The sequence below is a fragment of the Thamnophis elegans genome, chromosome 4, assembly GCF_009769535.1.
Source record: "Thamnophis elegans isolate rThaEle1 chromosome 4, rThaEle1.pri, whole genome shotgun sequence".
NCBI classification, from domain to species: domain Eukaryota; kingdom Metazoa; phylum Chordata; class Lepidosauria; order Squamata; family Colubridae; genus Thamnophis; species Thamnophis elegans.
Window position 1 is genome coordinate 86,651,365 of NC_045544.1, and position 12,632 is coordinate 86,663,996.

At 39.4% G+C, this 12,632-nt stretch overlaps 1 protein-coding gene across 1 annotated transcript in view; it reads left to right on the forward strand.

Moving 5' to 3' along the window:
* Positions 1-9,319, forward strand: part of LOC116507733 (calpain-8-like) — a 43,615-nt gene extending 34,296 nt beyond the window's left edge. The window contains exons 17-21 of the mRNA XM_032216061.1: positions 787-855; positions 1,545-1,623; positions 5,918-6,034; positions 7,906-7,964; positions 9,296-9,319. Of these exons, the coding sequence (XP_032071952.1) occupies positions 787-855; positions 1,545-1,623; positions 5,918-6,034; positions 7,906-7,964; positions 9,296-9,319 (348 nt within the window). The remainder of the gene's footprint in view (positions 1-786; positions 856-1,544; positions 1,624-5,917; positions 6,035-7,905; positions 7,965-9,295) is intronic.
* The last annotated feature ends 3,313 nt before the right edge of the window (positions 9,320-12,632 follow it).

The window sequence follows — 12,632 nt, forward strand, 5'->3', positions numbered from 1 at the left end:
CACTATAATCATTTTTCAAATTGAGTCTAGATCTGATCAACCCACTATTTTTTAAAAAATAAAAACAAGAAGAGTGTTATCTTATCTTGGAGTCTTAGTGGACAACCAGTTAAATATGAGCTAACAGTGTGTGGCGGCAGTCAAAAAAGCCAATGCAATCCTAAATTGCATTAATAGAGGGATACAATCAAGATCAAGTGAGGTACTAGTACCATTCTATAAAGCCTTAGTAAGACCACACCTAAAATACTGCATCCAGTTTTGGTCCACAAACTATAAAAAAGATGAAACTCTAGAAAAAGTGCAGAGAAGAGCAACCAGGATGATTAGGGGAGTGGCTGCCACAAAGAAGAAGGGATCATACTATTTTCCAAGGCACCTGAAGGCCAGAGAAGGAATAATGGGTGATAAACTGATCAAGAAGAAATTCAACATAGAAATAAGGAGAAATTTTCTGACAGTGAGCACAATCAACCAATGGAAGAGTTTGCCTTCGGAAGCTGTGAGAGCTTTATCACTGGAGGCTTTCAAGAAAAGATTGGACTGCCATTTGTCAGAAATGGCGTGGGATCTCCTGCTTTGGGTGGGGAGGTTAAACTAGATGACTTACAAAGTCCCTTCCAACTCTGTTAATCTGTTAATCTGTTATATGTGGTGAAACCACAGAATTATGTGCCTACATGAACTATGCATTTTTATTGGGATCAGAATGTCTTGTTTAAGAATGTAAAAAAGCATTAAGAAAAATGTGTTCAAAATTTTGAATTAGACCTTAACACTAGCCAGAACGATGGAACTGGTATCCTGGGACTTGTAGAATTCAAGATCCTTTGGATGAAGATTCAGAAATATCTGGTAAAAAGCAAATTAATCCTTCCTAAATATGATGTCATCTTAAACTGGGGGAAAAACTGAGCAAAAGAGCACTAATTTGAGATAAAGTAAGCATGTAGTTCTGAGATATGCATTTTATTCACACTATCAATAAAATCTTATTAGATTTGTTTCCAAACCCAATAGAGTTGTCTTCTGTCTGGCATTCAGTTCAGCAAGAGGGTAGGAAATTATCTGTGTTGCTAATTTTGCAGATCAGCTAACAACTTGGTTAAATCCTAGGACAACTAATCACACATCTTCATCGGTAATGTTGCCAGCGATTTAATATACCAATGAAAAATACCCCACTAAATTAACAGGTCAGAATAGCTTTTAAATGTATAATTGGATAAGAAACCATTTGAGCTGGGAAAAAAGAGTTGTCTATTGTTCCTTTCAACTATTTCCCTCGGTTCCGCATCATAGTCTTTGGTAGAGAATGAGGTTATTTCTCAAAGGCCATTTCATCATCTAACTTGTAAGCAACTTGAGTTATGGGAATCGCTTCCCAGGACACACAGATTGTCATGGGGTAATTGAATCCTCACTCCACCATTCAGTCTTAACAGAAACAACTATCTTTCCTGCCTGGTTGGTCCTGCCATTAATATCTACGATTAAGCTGAAAGAGCTGACAGTAGCTTCTCTCTCTCTCTCTTTTGGTCTAGGAAATCTATAAAAAAGTAGATATGAACTGTTCTGGAACCATAGAGGCACATGAAATGAGAAATGCTCTCAAGGAAGCAGGTATGTTTGTGAATGGTCAATTCCCCTCTCCCCTTTTTTCTCCAGGAAATGTTTTCTCATTGATTCATTTAGAAAAGATGGCTGTGAATCTGCAGCAGAATCCAACTGGCTTGCAAAAAATTATGGAATGTAATTTATTAACGACTGCAGATCATAACAACCTAACATACCATCATCATCATTCAACATTATCCCCTACCCTAGGTCCTCGGGAAGGATTTGATGGGTGGATAAAAATGCCAGATCAGTCTAAATATTCTAGGTAATTATGCAACCAACCACAATAATGCTAATAATAAATGTGACATATAAAGAAGTTAAGCTAAATTAAAACCAGTACTTCAATTTAAGAACATACAAATCTTTAAGAAAGGGCAACTTGACTGCTAATAAATGACATAATGTCCATGAAAATGTAATTCATTCATTCTGCACCTGATTCTTTAATTTTGCCTATCAGTGGTTTTTTGTCCTGATGTAATCATAGGACAGTAGGGGACATACTTGGATCAAGAATATTTTCCCTAGACTTTCCTCTAAAGCTGACCTTCTGTTGTTCTCCAGCTGCTCTCCTCTTTGACAAATGTGCTATTTTTAATCTGTGCATTTAGGCAGCTTGGAAGATACAATCTACACTTGCATAGAACTCCATATATGGAACTCCAAAACAGGGTCCTTCTTATAGAAAGGAGCTCCATGTAGTTATCAAAATGTGTGGCCAATCATTTCCCACATGAGTTTTATCATTTGCCTCCCTCTGCAGAAGCCCCTGTGTCTCCTTATGTGTACAGAACATGCAATTGTCATTCATCAGCCTCACTCTGAAGTTCACCATAAGCGAGTTTAATAATTGCAGTAGGAGCTTTTTCAAAAAAGCTCCTAATTATTAAATTAATTAAATACTTTGTTAAACTTCCTGGATCGGGATGCTCTGTGTACAGTCACTTATGCCCTCGTCCTTTCACGACTGGACTACTATAATGCTCTTTACATGGGACTGCCTTGAAGAGCACCCGGAGACTTCAACTGGTCCAGAATGCGGCTGCACGGGTTATCATGGAAGAACCTAGGTGCTCCCATGTTGCGTCCCTTTTAGGTGGCCTGCATTAGTTGCCGGTTGTCTTCCGGGTGTGATTCAAGGTACTAATTATGACCTTCAAAGCACTCCATGGCTTAGGCCCAGGATACTTGCGAGACCACCTACTGCCACCAATAGCCTCCCACCGTCCAGTGCGATCCCACAGAGTTGGCGTCCTCAGGGTGCCATCGGCCAGAAAGTGTCAGCTAGGACCCCCAGGGGGAGAGCCTTCTCTGTGGGAGCGCCTTCCCTCTGGAATGAGCTGCCTCCAGAGCTTCGTATAATCCCTGACTTCCGGTCCTTTCAACGCGCCCTAAAAAGTTGACTTTTCCAGCAAGCCGGCCTGGCCTGAACAAAATAAAATAAATGATTGATTATTGTTAATTTTAATTGATTTTTTTAAAATGTTATTGTGAATCTTAATTGGCTTTGTTTTTTGGATACTCTATCTATTTTTTTTAACTTTTGTAATATGTGGGAGAAGGGCGGCATATAAATCCAATAAACCAAACCAAACTTTTTATTGCACCCAATTTTCATATGTACCAGTATATCATGCATTGAAGAAAAAAAAATTCCCTGGGTTTCAGTGGAATAAACTTCTAGTATGGTATGCACCAAATGTTCTAAGCAATGACCACAGATTGGGTCTGCAGCAAGATGTCTGCTTATTTTTCTTGTGCACTTTGTTCTGTATGGTGGCAAGAAACTTCCACCATACAGAACATATTCATATTCATATTCAGTGCAGCAAATCAGTGCACATTAGGATGCAGGGCCAGCCTGAATGGCCCTGTTCCATTTATCCTTGAATTAATGCTTGGAACAGAGTGACAGAGTGGAAATATATTGTAACTTTATATATCATAATCATTGGATCAATTAGAAGTATATATTTCTGCCAACTAAGAATAATAATTCATGCATTGGATTCCAGCTAGGCCCTAACAGCTAATGGTATTTTATCTTCAAAGTGCCTCAGAACTCTTTGTACAGGGGAAAAAGTATCCATTCAGGGGGATAAAAAAGAGATTCTCCAGAGGGAAAATGCTGACTTTCAGTAAACGCATCTATCCATCTAGACCAGCAAACGATAGCTGCAGCTGGCAATTAAATTAAGCTTCAAACACTGGAAAAAGTGTGTTTTGTATGAAATTGACTCGCAACTTGCAACCAGAGGTCCCATTTCACTGGACTGGATGTATCAAAGCTACTCTAATTAGGTACTTATCCTTCAAACAGAAGAATAGGGAAAATCCTGTGAAGTAGCTGACCTCTTCAAGGCTTGATAGGGGAGTTTAAGGTCCATGCCTGGTTCAGAAGAAAAGATGTGAGATAATAGAGCAAATATTATATTATAGAGCAAACGTTTTCAGCCTAGCACTCTTCAGAGGGGTTGGGATTAGAATTCCTAAATGCTCAACTTTATATAGGAAGTGCACTGAGAGCTGCAGGTATTGAGGCATACCAGATGATTAATGCTGTGAAAATCTTCACTAGCATTGTTCTTCCAGGACTCTAAATCCCCAAATGTTCTATCTGCAGCAGATAGGAATTGCTAACTGGTGTGCTTTCTCCCCTTATTGTAGTACTGGGGTGGAAAAAAGGATCCCACAATTACAATTTGCAAAATTATCCTTTCTCCAAAGCATCAGCTTCCCTCTGCAGTATCCTAAATTCAGGTTGACAATACAGGCTGTCATGATTCTCTCTGCATTCTTTCTTCATAATAAATCATACTATGAATTAACATGATAATTAGCTCATAGAACATGCTGCAATGATACGGGATTTTCACAATGTTGCCCAGCTGAATTTTTGCCTGATCAAGTTTAGTACGAAATGATATGCTGAGTGTGCAAGAGAGACTAAAAACTTATCTACATAGCCCCCTTGATGTACTTCCCACATTTCATGAGTCAGGAGGAAAGTATATTACTGGGAAATCTGATGCCCCATGAGCCCTAAACATAGTTCCCCCTAATCATTCTTGAAATATGCAACCCCAGGTTGCTAGTAGCAGGTATAATCTCCCTCTAAATTTTCATATTCTGCCAGTGCAGACCAATGCCTAAACATCTGCTTTTGTGGACACATGGTGTGGACTAGATTCAAGAAACTGGCCAATTGAATAGATTAAACATAATCTATTCCAAATTTGTTTCAATATTTAAAATAAATGAATTAAGTGATATTTGTCAATCAAGAAAATCAAATAATAAATTAAGAATAAGTATCCCAGGAATATTGAAAGTTGAGTCATGACAACTGGGCTTATTTTCTCATAGGTGTGAGATGTTTCACTGCTCTACTAAGAAGCTTCATCAGTCAGAGAAAGTTAGGGAGTTCATTGACATACTGCCATACACTTTGGGGTAGAAACCCCTGCGGTTGGTACGGGAGGAGTTTGTACATTACGACGAGTCTCTGCCTAACTGACTTGCTCTGACTTCTGCTTGGATGAGCAGCGAAAATCTCAAACCGACAAGACAAGAAGTCCATTTGCCATGACTCAACACTCAGACAACTTTACCTGAATGACTGAGAATCTTCATCAATATATCTATCCCAAGAATATTTTCATTCTTTTGGACATTGTATAAGAGTTTGATAACCAAAAATTAGAGGAGTCTGATAGCATCCCATGCATTTAATGAAGTGGCCATCAGCTGATGAAAATACATTTAATAAAATATATTCATTCTTTTAGGTTTCCCTATTCATGCCTCTGTCCTGGTGCATTCAGTCAACAAAAATCAATGGAGAAAAAAATAGGAGTCAGGGATAGAAGTCAGACTTAAGTAAACATTCTGCTCACAAGCCTTCAAGTCTTATCAAACCCTAGTAAGATTACTTTTAAAATTAACATATTTTCCTCAACCTGGTTTCCTCTAGGTGCATTACACCTCAGAACTTGTAAAAAACAATCAACATGGTTAGTGGCCGGCTGGCTAATTGGCAGTCCCAAATTACTAGAAGAGCTTCATATTGGGGATAGTTTTGCCAAGAATATACATACGTATTAGGAAGAATAACCACTCAGTAATATCTGTTTAGAATTCTGGTGAGCAATCTGGGAGTTGAGGTTCACATATCTTAAAATGGTCAACTTTGAAAAACATTGTTCTAAACTGTATTGAACTGGCAGAATTAAATTATGGAGGATCAGCACAATCACATGCCCATGTATTAATTACGGGCCTTCCTTTTCCACAGGTTTCAATCTCAGTAACAAAATCCAGCAAAGTATAATTATTCGTTATGCCTGCAGCAAGCTGGCCATTGACTTTGATGGCTTTGTGGCCTGTATGATTCGTCTAGAATGCTTGTTCAGTAAGTATTCCTAAAAGAAGAAGGGGGTGGGGGATGGAATCTGCTACTACTTTACATCTCCCAGCAAGAATTTTTTACCAACAGGCAAAATATTTTTAACGTAACTACCTCTGTCAGTGATTGAGAACTATTGTAAAATGTTTCTATTTTATTAGACATATTAGATAAATGGATCCCAAACACATTCTATCAGGCAAAGCAGATATACAGTAGGCACGTATTGAAGATACATTATTCTTTTACAAAGTTCCAATGAGCCAATAGCAGCTGCCTAAGATATTAATTGCAATATTTTATTCTGAGATCAGTGTTATTATTTAAAGATTTGAAGGTCCAACATATTTGCAATTGAAGAGCAGTTTGTTATAATATATGGAAAAGCTTTTGGATATTTGGATATTTAAAAAGGGGAAATCATGACAGAGAATTTATATGATACATACACAGACTCTCACATATACACTATGGGGTCCAAGTTAAAAGTTTTCCACTTGAACAAATCAGTGAGTCAACTTGATTAAAGCCCAAGGCCTGCCTGATCTCCACATTTGAAGTTAGGAGCAAGGTCTTCCTCAGGGTCTTTTAGTTTTGGTTATTGGATGAAATCACTCTTGTCCTCTTGATTAGTCTGTCTGACCCAATTTACTTTAAACACATAACTTTTCAGTTAACCCTACACTGAAAGGAAGATCTTTAGAGGTTTTAGGTAATACTGCTTTTGATAAAAAAAACAACAGTGAAATGAAGTTCACATTGCTGTCTTAATTCTAAGACTTACATAAGGAGAAGAGAGTTTTGTGCACATTGTAGAAGAAACTTTCCAGTTTCTATTATAAAGTGACCAGATTTTAAGATGGGTAAAGCGGGACACCATTGACAGGGGGGAAGGGCTCGGAGCACCTGAGCTGTAAAAAAAAAAAAAAGAGGGCTGTAAAACCATGAAGCGTTACCCCTGCCGTTGCCGCCTCCCCCGTGCTTTTGAGGAGCATGGGGCCTTTTTTTCCTGCTCCCGCCCCCTCCGCCGTCTTCCTACTGGCTCCCGCGGCCTCGTGGCTCCTCAAAAGCACGGCGGAGGAGGAGGCAGCGGCGGCAGGGGTAACGCTTCATGGTGCTTTTATTTACAACCCTCTCTGAACAGTTTACAGAATGGAAAAAACCCTTTCAAAAGCCACCCCCATCACCAGCCTCTCCCAACCGGATCCCCACCTGCCTCCCCTTGGCTCACCCGGACCAGGTTGCTGACAGCGGCTTGCACGGCATGGCTGCAGGGAGAGCGGCACCCGAGAGAAGCAGGCCAAAAAAAAAAAAAACCTGACGGCTGAGCCACTTGGCTCGGGACCGAGCCTCCTCCTTGCCGTGCTGCCACCGCCGGAAAACCCCCTCTGCCTGAGGCCACCGGACGGCTGTCACAAAAATGTCACGCGTCGGGGTGCGCACGCGCAGGAGGGAAGGGAGCCTTGGCCCTCGTCGGGCGCTGCGAGCGAGCTGAGCGGAGGGAGGGAAACCACTGCCCTCTAAAGGCCACATTAGGAATGACACTTCAGAGAAATTAAACCTTTTTTTTAATGGCGTCCTTTTTTAAAATTGATGATTCGGCATCTTTTCTTTCTTTTGGAAAATCGGGACTTTTTGAACACGCCGCAGGACACGGGACAAATTTTGAAAAATTGTGACTGTCCTGCCAAAAACAGGACATCTGGTCACCTTAGACTGTTATATAAAACCTCATCTAGAAGTAATTGAACTTCAGATTCTGGCCAGGTTTTAATTACAGTACCTCAATTCATCATTTGTTATTCATTTTTGGCTTATCATGCACTTTTGGCTTATCACACATTAAATCTAACATCTGCTCTTGTTTCGCTACTCAGAAATGTTTCAGATACTAGATAAGGATAAAGATGGAACAGTTCAGCTTTCTTTGACAGAGGTAAGTTTGCTGTAGTAAACTATTTGCATGGCTAAAACTTTAGAGTGATAATATGATATTAATATCAAATCACCGTCACTGCAAAGTTATTCCAATTACAATGTTTACCAGCCCGCCGTTCACACAAATGGATGTGCATGCATGTGCTCTCCTGTTGCTCGTGTGTGGGGATACTCATGCACATACTGTCAATCCTGAAGCGAACCTGGCTGATCCCATCTTTGAGGCTTCAGGGTTGCCACAAGGAAGAAGAAGGGACAGGGAGGGGGAGATAGATAGCTGGGGTTTTGTAGTCAAAACATTTTTTTTCCTGTGGGAACCAAGGACATTCAAACAAGTGGCTGGAGAGAGGAGGGGTTGAATAACCAAACATCCAGCCAGCACCTATATTGGACAATGTGACTGATGACTTGGGGGAAGGGGGAATTTTTACTTTTTAATCTCGTGAAAACTGCTGGAACTTTCAGAATCGGTTTTCACCAGTTGTGCCAATATGATGTATCCAATAAATTGTTCTTTAAGGAATTTACCTGTCTTGGAGTTCTGCCTTCTATGGGTGCATTACTTGGAACGCTGACATACATACCCACCTGCCATTTTTGTGGCCCGCTTGCAAACACCTCACAGCCCACTAATGGGCTGCGGTCCAGAGGTGTTTCCTAGGGCAGAGGGACTCCTGCCCTAGCAGACAGCTCTAATTCCCTAGTAAGCAGAATCCACAGTATGCCTTCTTTGCCAGACCTGATAGGGTGGATAGCTGTAAATGGGGAGAGCTTATTGCAAATAGCACTGGAAAGGGCCATACTCTGACAGAATTAAGAAAACAGTAATGAAAAATACAGAAAGAGGTGTGTTTACCAACGAGGTATTGCAACAGTTGACTTCATGAACGAGGTCCAGGCCTACCTAGATTGAGTATATGGTGCGTTGCTTATAAACTTGTTTTCTCTTTCCCTATTTTTAACTTTTTATCTTTTAGTCTTGTTTTTGTAAGCCGCCCGGAGTCCTACGGGATTGGGCAGCATATAAATTTATTAAATTACAATTAATTACAATTAACAGTTGATGACCAGAAAAAAAAAAGACTGCACAGTTCATAAAAAAGACTTAATAATAGCATTACTAAATGTTGGCACTGCAATCAAAAGGAAACCTGGAGACTGTAAAAGGACTACGGGTTGCCCAGCACTTTTAAATGATCATAAATTTGGTTGGACGTTCGAAAGGTCTCTACCAGCAAGTGAGGAAATATTGCAATAGTAAATTCTGTGAAACTTTAAATAAGTAGCTGCGTATTATCCTAATTCTTATATTCTCTCTCTCTTCCTTAGTGGCTGTGTAGTGCATTGATCTAAAGCATTATTTTTGGCAATCATTTGGAAACTGGACCAACTTATCATTCCACCAAGAAGTTTCTGAGAAAAAGCTGATTCCATGACCTTCTAAAAATATGAGGAATTATGCCAGGCTTTAGTGTATAATTTTAAATAATCATAAAATAAACAATTATGCATAGAAATATTGTATAGCAAGCATAGCCACATTAGCAGCTTTGATTTAATGAATAATATGTATTATGAAATCTATGTTTTGAAACTGTGATTAAAATTGAATTCATTTCTAATTTTATTTCTATATAAAAATAATTCATCTGCCTACATTTTGCACCTATCAGAAAGCTGTATGTCTTGCCTAAGAATAGAAATTGATTTATAAAATATCTAGTATTTCTATTTTCCAAAATGGGAGATCATCAATCCTGGACGAGAAGGAAGATGAAAATTAAATGAGCTGGAGAATATCATGGGCTTAGAGCCAGGCAGCCTTACCTCAAAGCATAAATAATTGGCAAAAATCTAATGTGAAGTTCAGTTAAAAATACTGAAATATATGAAGCAAAATGGAAGAGAACTGAACGGGGTCAGTAGTTTAGAATAACCCCCAAACTGAGACTGACCTTCCTAACAACAAGAACAATATAGCACAATAGTGCTAGAACTTAAAGAAAGGATAATGAGAATTAAGAAGGATTATTTTTTTTTAAAAAAACCCTGCTACCGAAGCTACTTTTTGGCTAATCAAAAACCAAAAGAATCCCAGTAAGTTGTGGAAGTGAAGCAAATTAAATTATCTTATTAGGTCTCCTCACAAGAAGAACCAAGGGATTGGGCAAAGGAAAGCATAATTAAAAAACCTGTTTAATTCAGCAGGTTAAGACAGCTACCAGCAAATCACAGATACAAGTAACTCTTACTAGGAGAATCTACTAAAATGAACAAAGCCACATAGTGCAGATCAAATCTTTGTAATGATAAAAAGCAGCATAAGGAGAATGGGGCACAGTCAGTTAAAAAGCATATAAAATACATCAGCATCTTAAAATAATGTTAATGATATATAAAATAAAATCCCAATAAAAAGAGAGTCTTTCAGAAGTTACTCAGTGATGTTGGAATTGATTCATCCTAGCTTACTATTACAGGGGCATTTTGATTTGAATGAACATTTTCCAATCATCATGTGAAATAAAATATAATTTCCTTCTTGTTGCTTCTGTCTTCATTGTATTCCATCAGTGTTTGAGAAAGTATTTTAAAAAGTGCATGGCTCCAAAGGGTTGGAAATCAGGAAAGGAATTTGGCAGAAATCCAGTTATGGACTGGAATTAAGTTGGGTTGAGTCATTTTGCTCTAGGCCAGGGGTATCAAACTCAAGGCCCGTGGGCTGGATCCAGCCTATGGGGTGCTTAGATCTGGCCTGTGGGACCGCCCTGGAAATAGCGAAGGACCGGCCCACGGTGCCTCTGCCAGAGAAAATGGAGCTTGGGGAGGCTGCATACCACCCGCCTAGACTCTGTTCACAGCTTCCCCAAGCTCTGTGTTCGCTGGTAGAGGGCTGCAGGAAGCTGTCACAGCCCAAAAACAGAACCTGGATTGTTGTGCTTTTAACTATGTATGGTTTTTATGTTTTGTCATTCTGTTTGTATTCCCCTCCCTTTTGAGTTGTGAGCCGCCCTGAGTCCCTTCAGGGAAAAGGGCGGCATACAAATAAATTAAAATGAAATGAAATGAAATGACTTCATACAGCCTCCCCAAGCTCCATTTTTGCTGGCAGAGGGCTGGAGGCCATCGCGGCCGAAAATGGAGCCTCGACGAGTAACACACCCACTGGCCCCACCCATCCTGGTCATGCCAACCCCAGCCACACACCCCTCCACCCCCCTGAGGTCAAACACAACCCTGATGTGGCCCTCAATGAAATTGAGTTTGACATCCCTGCTCTGGTCTGTTGAAAAATCCATTCAAATTATTCATTCATTCTTTCATTATAATTTTATCTTACATTTCTTTCAGGATGAGCTATTTTGTTCCTTTTATAATGGTCTATTCTATAATAATCTATAAATTATTTTAATCCAGAAGTAAAAATTGGAATATTTAAGCTACACCACTGTATGCTACTGTTAGCATAACAAAATGTTATTGATTTTCAGGAAATGAAATAAGACTTTGAGAAGAAGACGAGCCAGGGGCAAAAATGCATGATGCATTCCTAAGAGCACTTTGTGTTAGGCCTATATTAGAACACTTCACATAATTCAAGGGTATGATTGAGTAAGTAGTGGAGGCTGCCCATATTTCCTCCATTAAGTGCTGACTAGCCTGGATGGGGAGTATAGCTAACAAAACATTATCCAGCATTGTTCAGGACCAAGGAATTTCTTTTCCCCATTTTCCTTTCCAGGACTGCAACATAAGAAACAGTCTCAAATTAGTCTTCTGCTCCCATATCTAAAGACCCTTTGGCAGGTATGCATCAAACATTCAAAATAAAAGCTCTTTCTATTTGCTTCTCAGCCTCCTTAGGCAGGTTATCTTAACTGCATGATTCTCTACATCTATCTCTAGGCTCCTTCATGCCCACCTGGATGAGCAGAGCAGAGTGCAGCACTCCATTCTCCCTTATCTTTGGAAGGCAGGAAGTACTTGCTCCTTCAGTGGAGCTTTGATCACTGGTGTCAACAACTGCTGAAAACCAAATCCTTTTCACTGCACCTCCTTTCCCTTTCCTCTTGAGGCTGCATCCAAGAAAAACCAATTGAGGCAGCATGTCTTTTGACAAACTCAACTGCTTATCACTCTCTCTTCTGCCTTAGCTTTTAAAAGGTGCTTCTCCCAAAATGCATACAAGCTACTTCAGGTGCACAGCAGTAGAATGGTGCGAGCTGAAGGGTAGGCACAGCAACTTCCAAATACTATCTGTTAGGATTAGAATAGATAATTGGATACTAAATTCTATGCCTCACCCTACCTCTCAAGTCTTAATACATATGGAAACACAGTGACTACACCATTTTCCAATACACAGGCTATGAACCAAAGAAAGAAAGCAGATTCTGGTCAATTAGAAAGAAAGTAGGGTGAGGAGCAGAATGTCTTGAGAAAATATAATGACCTCTCAAGCAGAGACTGTATAAGCCACTTATTAAGCTTCTTCTAGATTTTCTGCATTAGAAAATTAGAACTGATTCTGAACTACATGCAAAGGTCTAGGGCTCTCTTGACCCTTTAAAGAAACTTTGAATCTTTAATCACAAAAAATAATAATAATTTTTGCTGATTGTATTTAATTTCTTTAATTAATATTAATGAAATACATTTTTGTTCA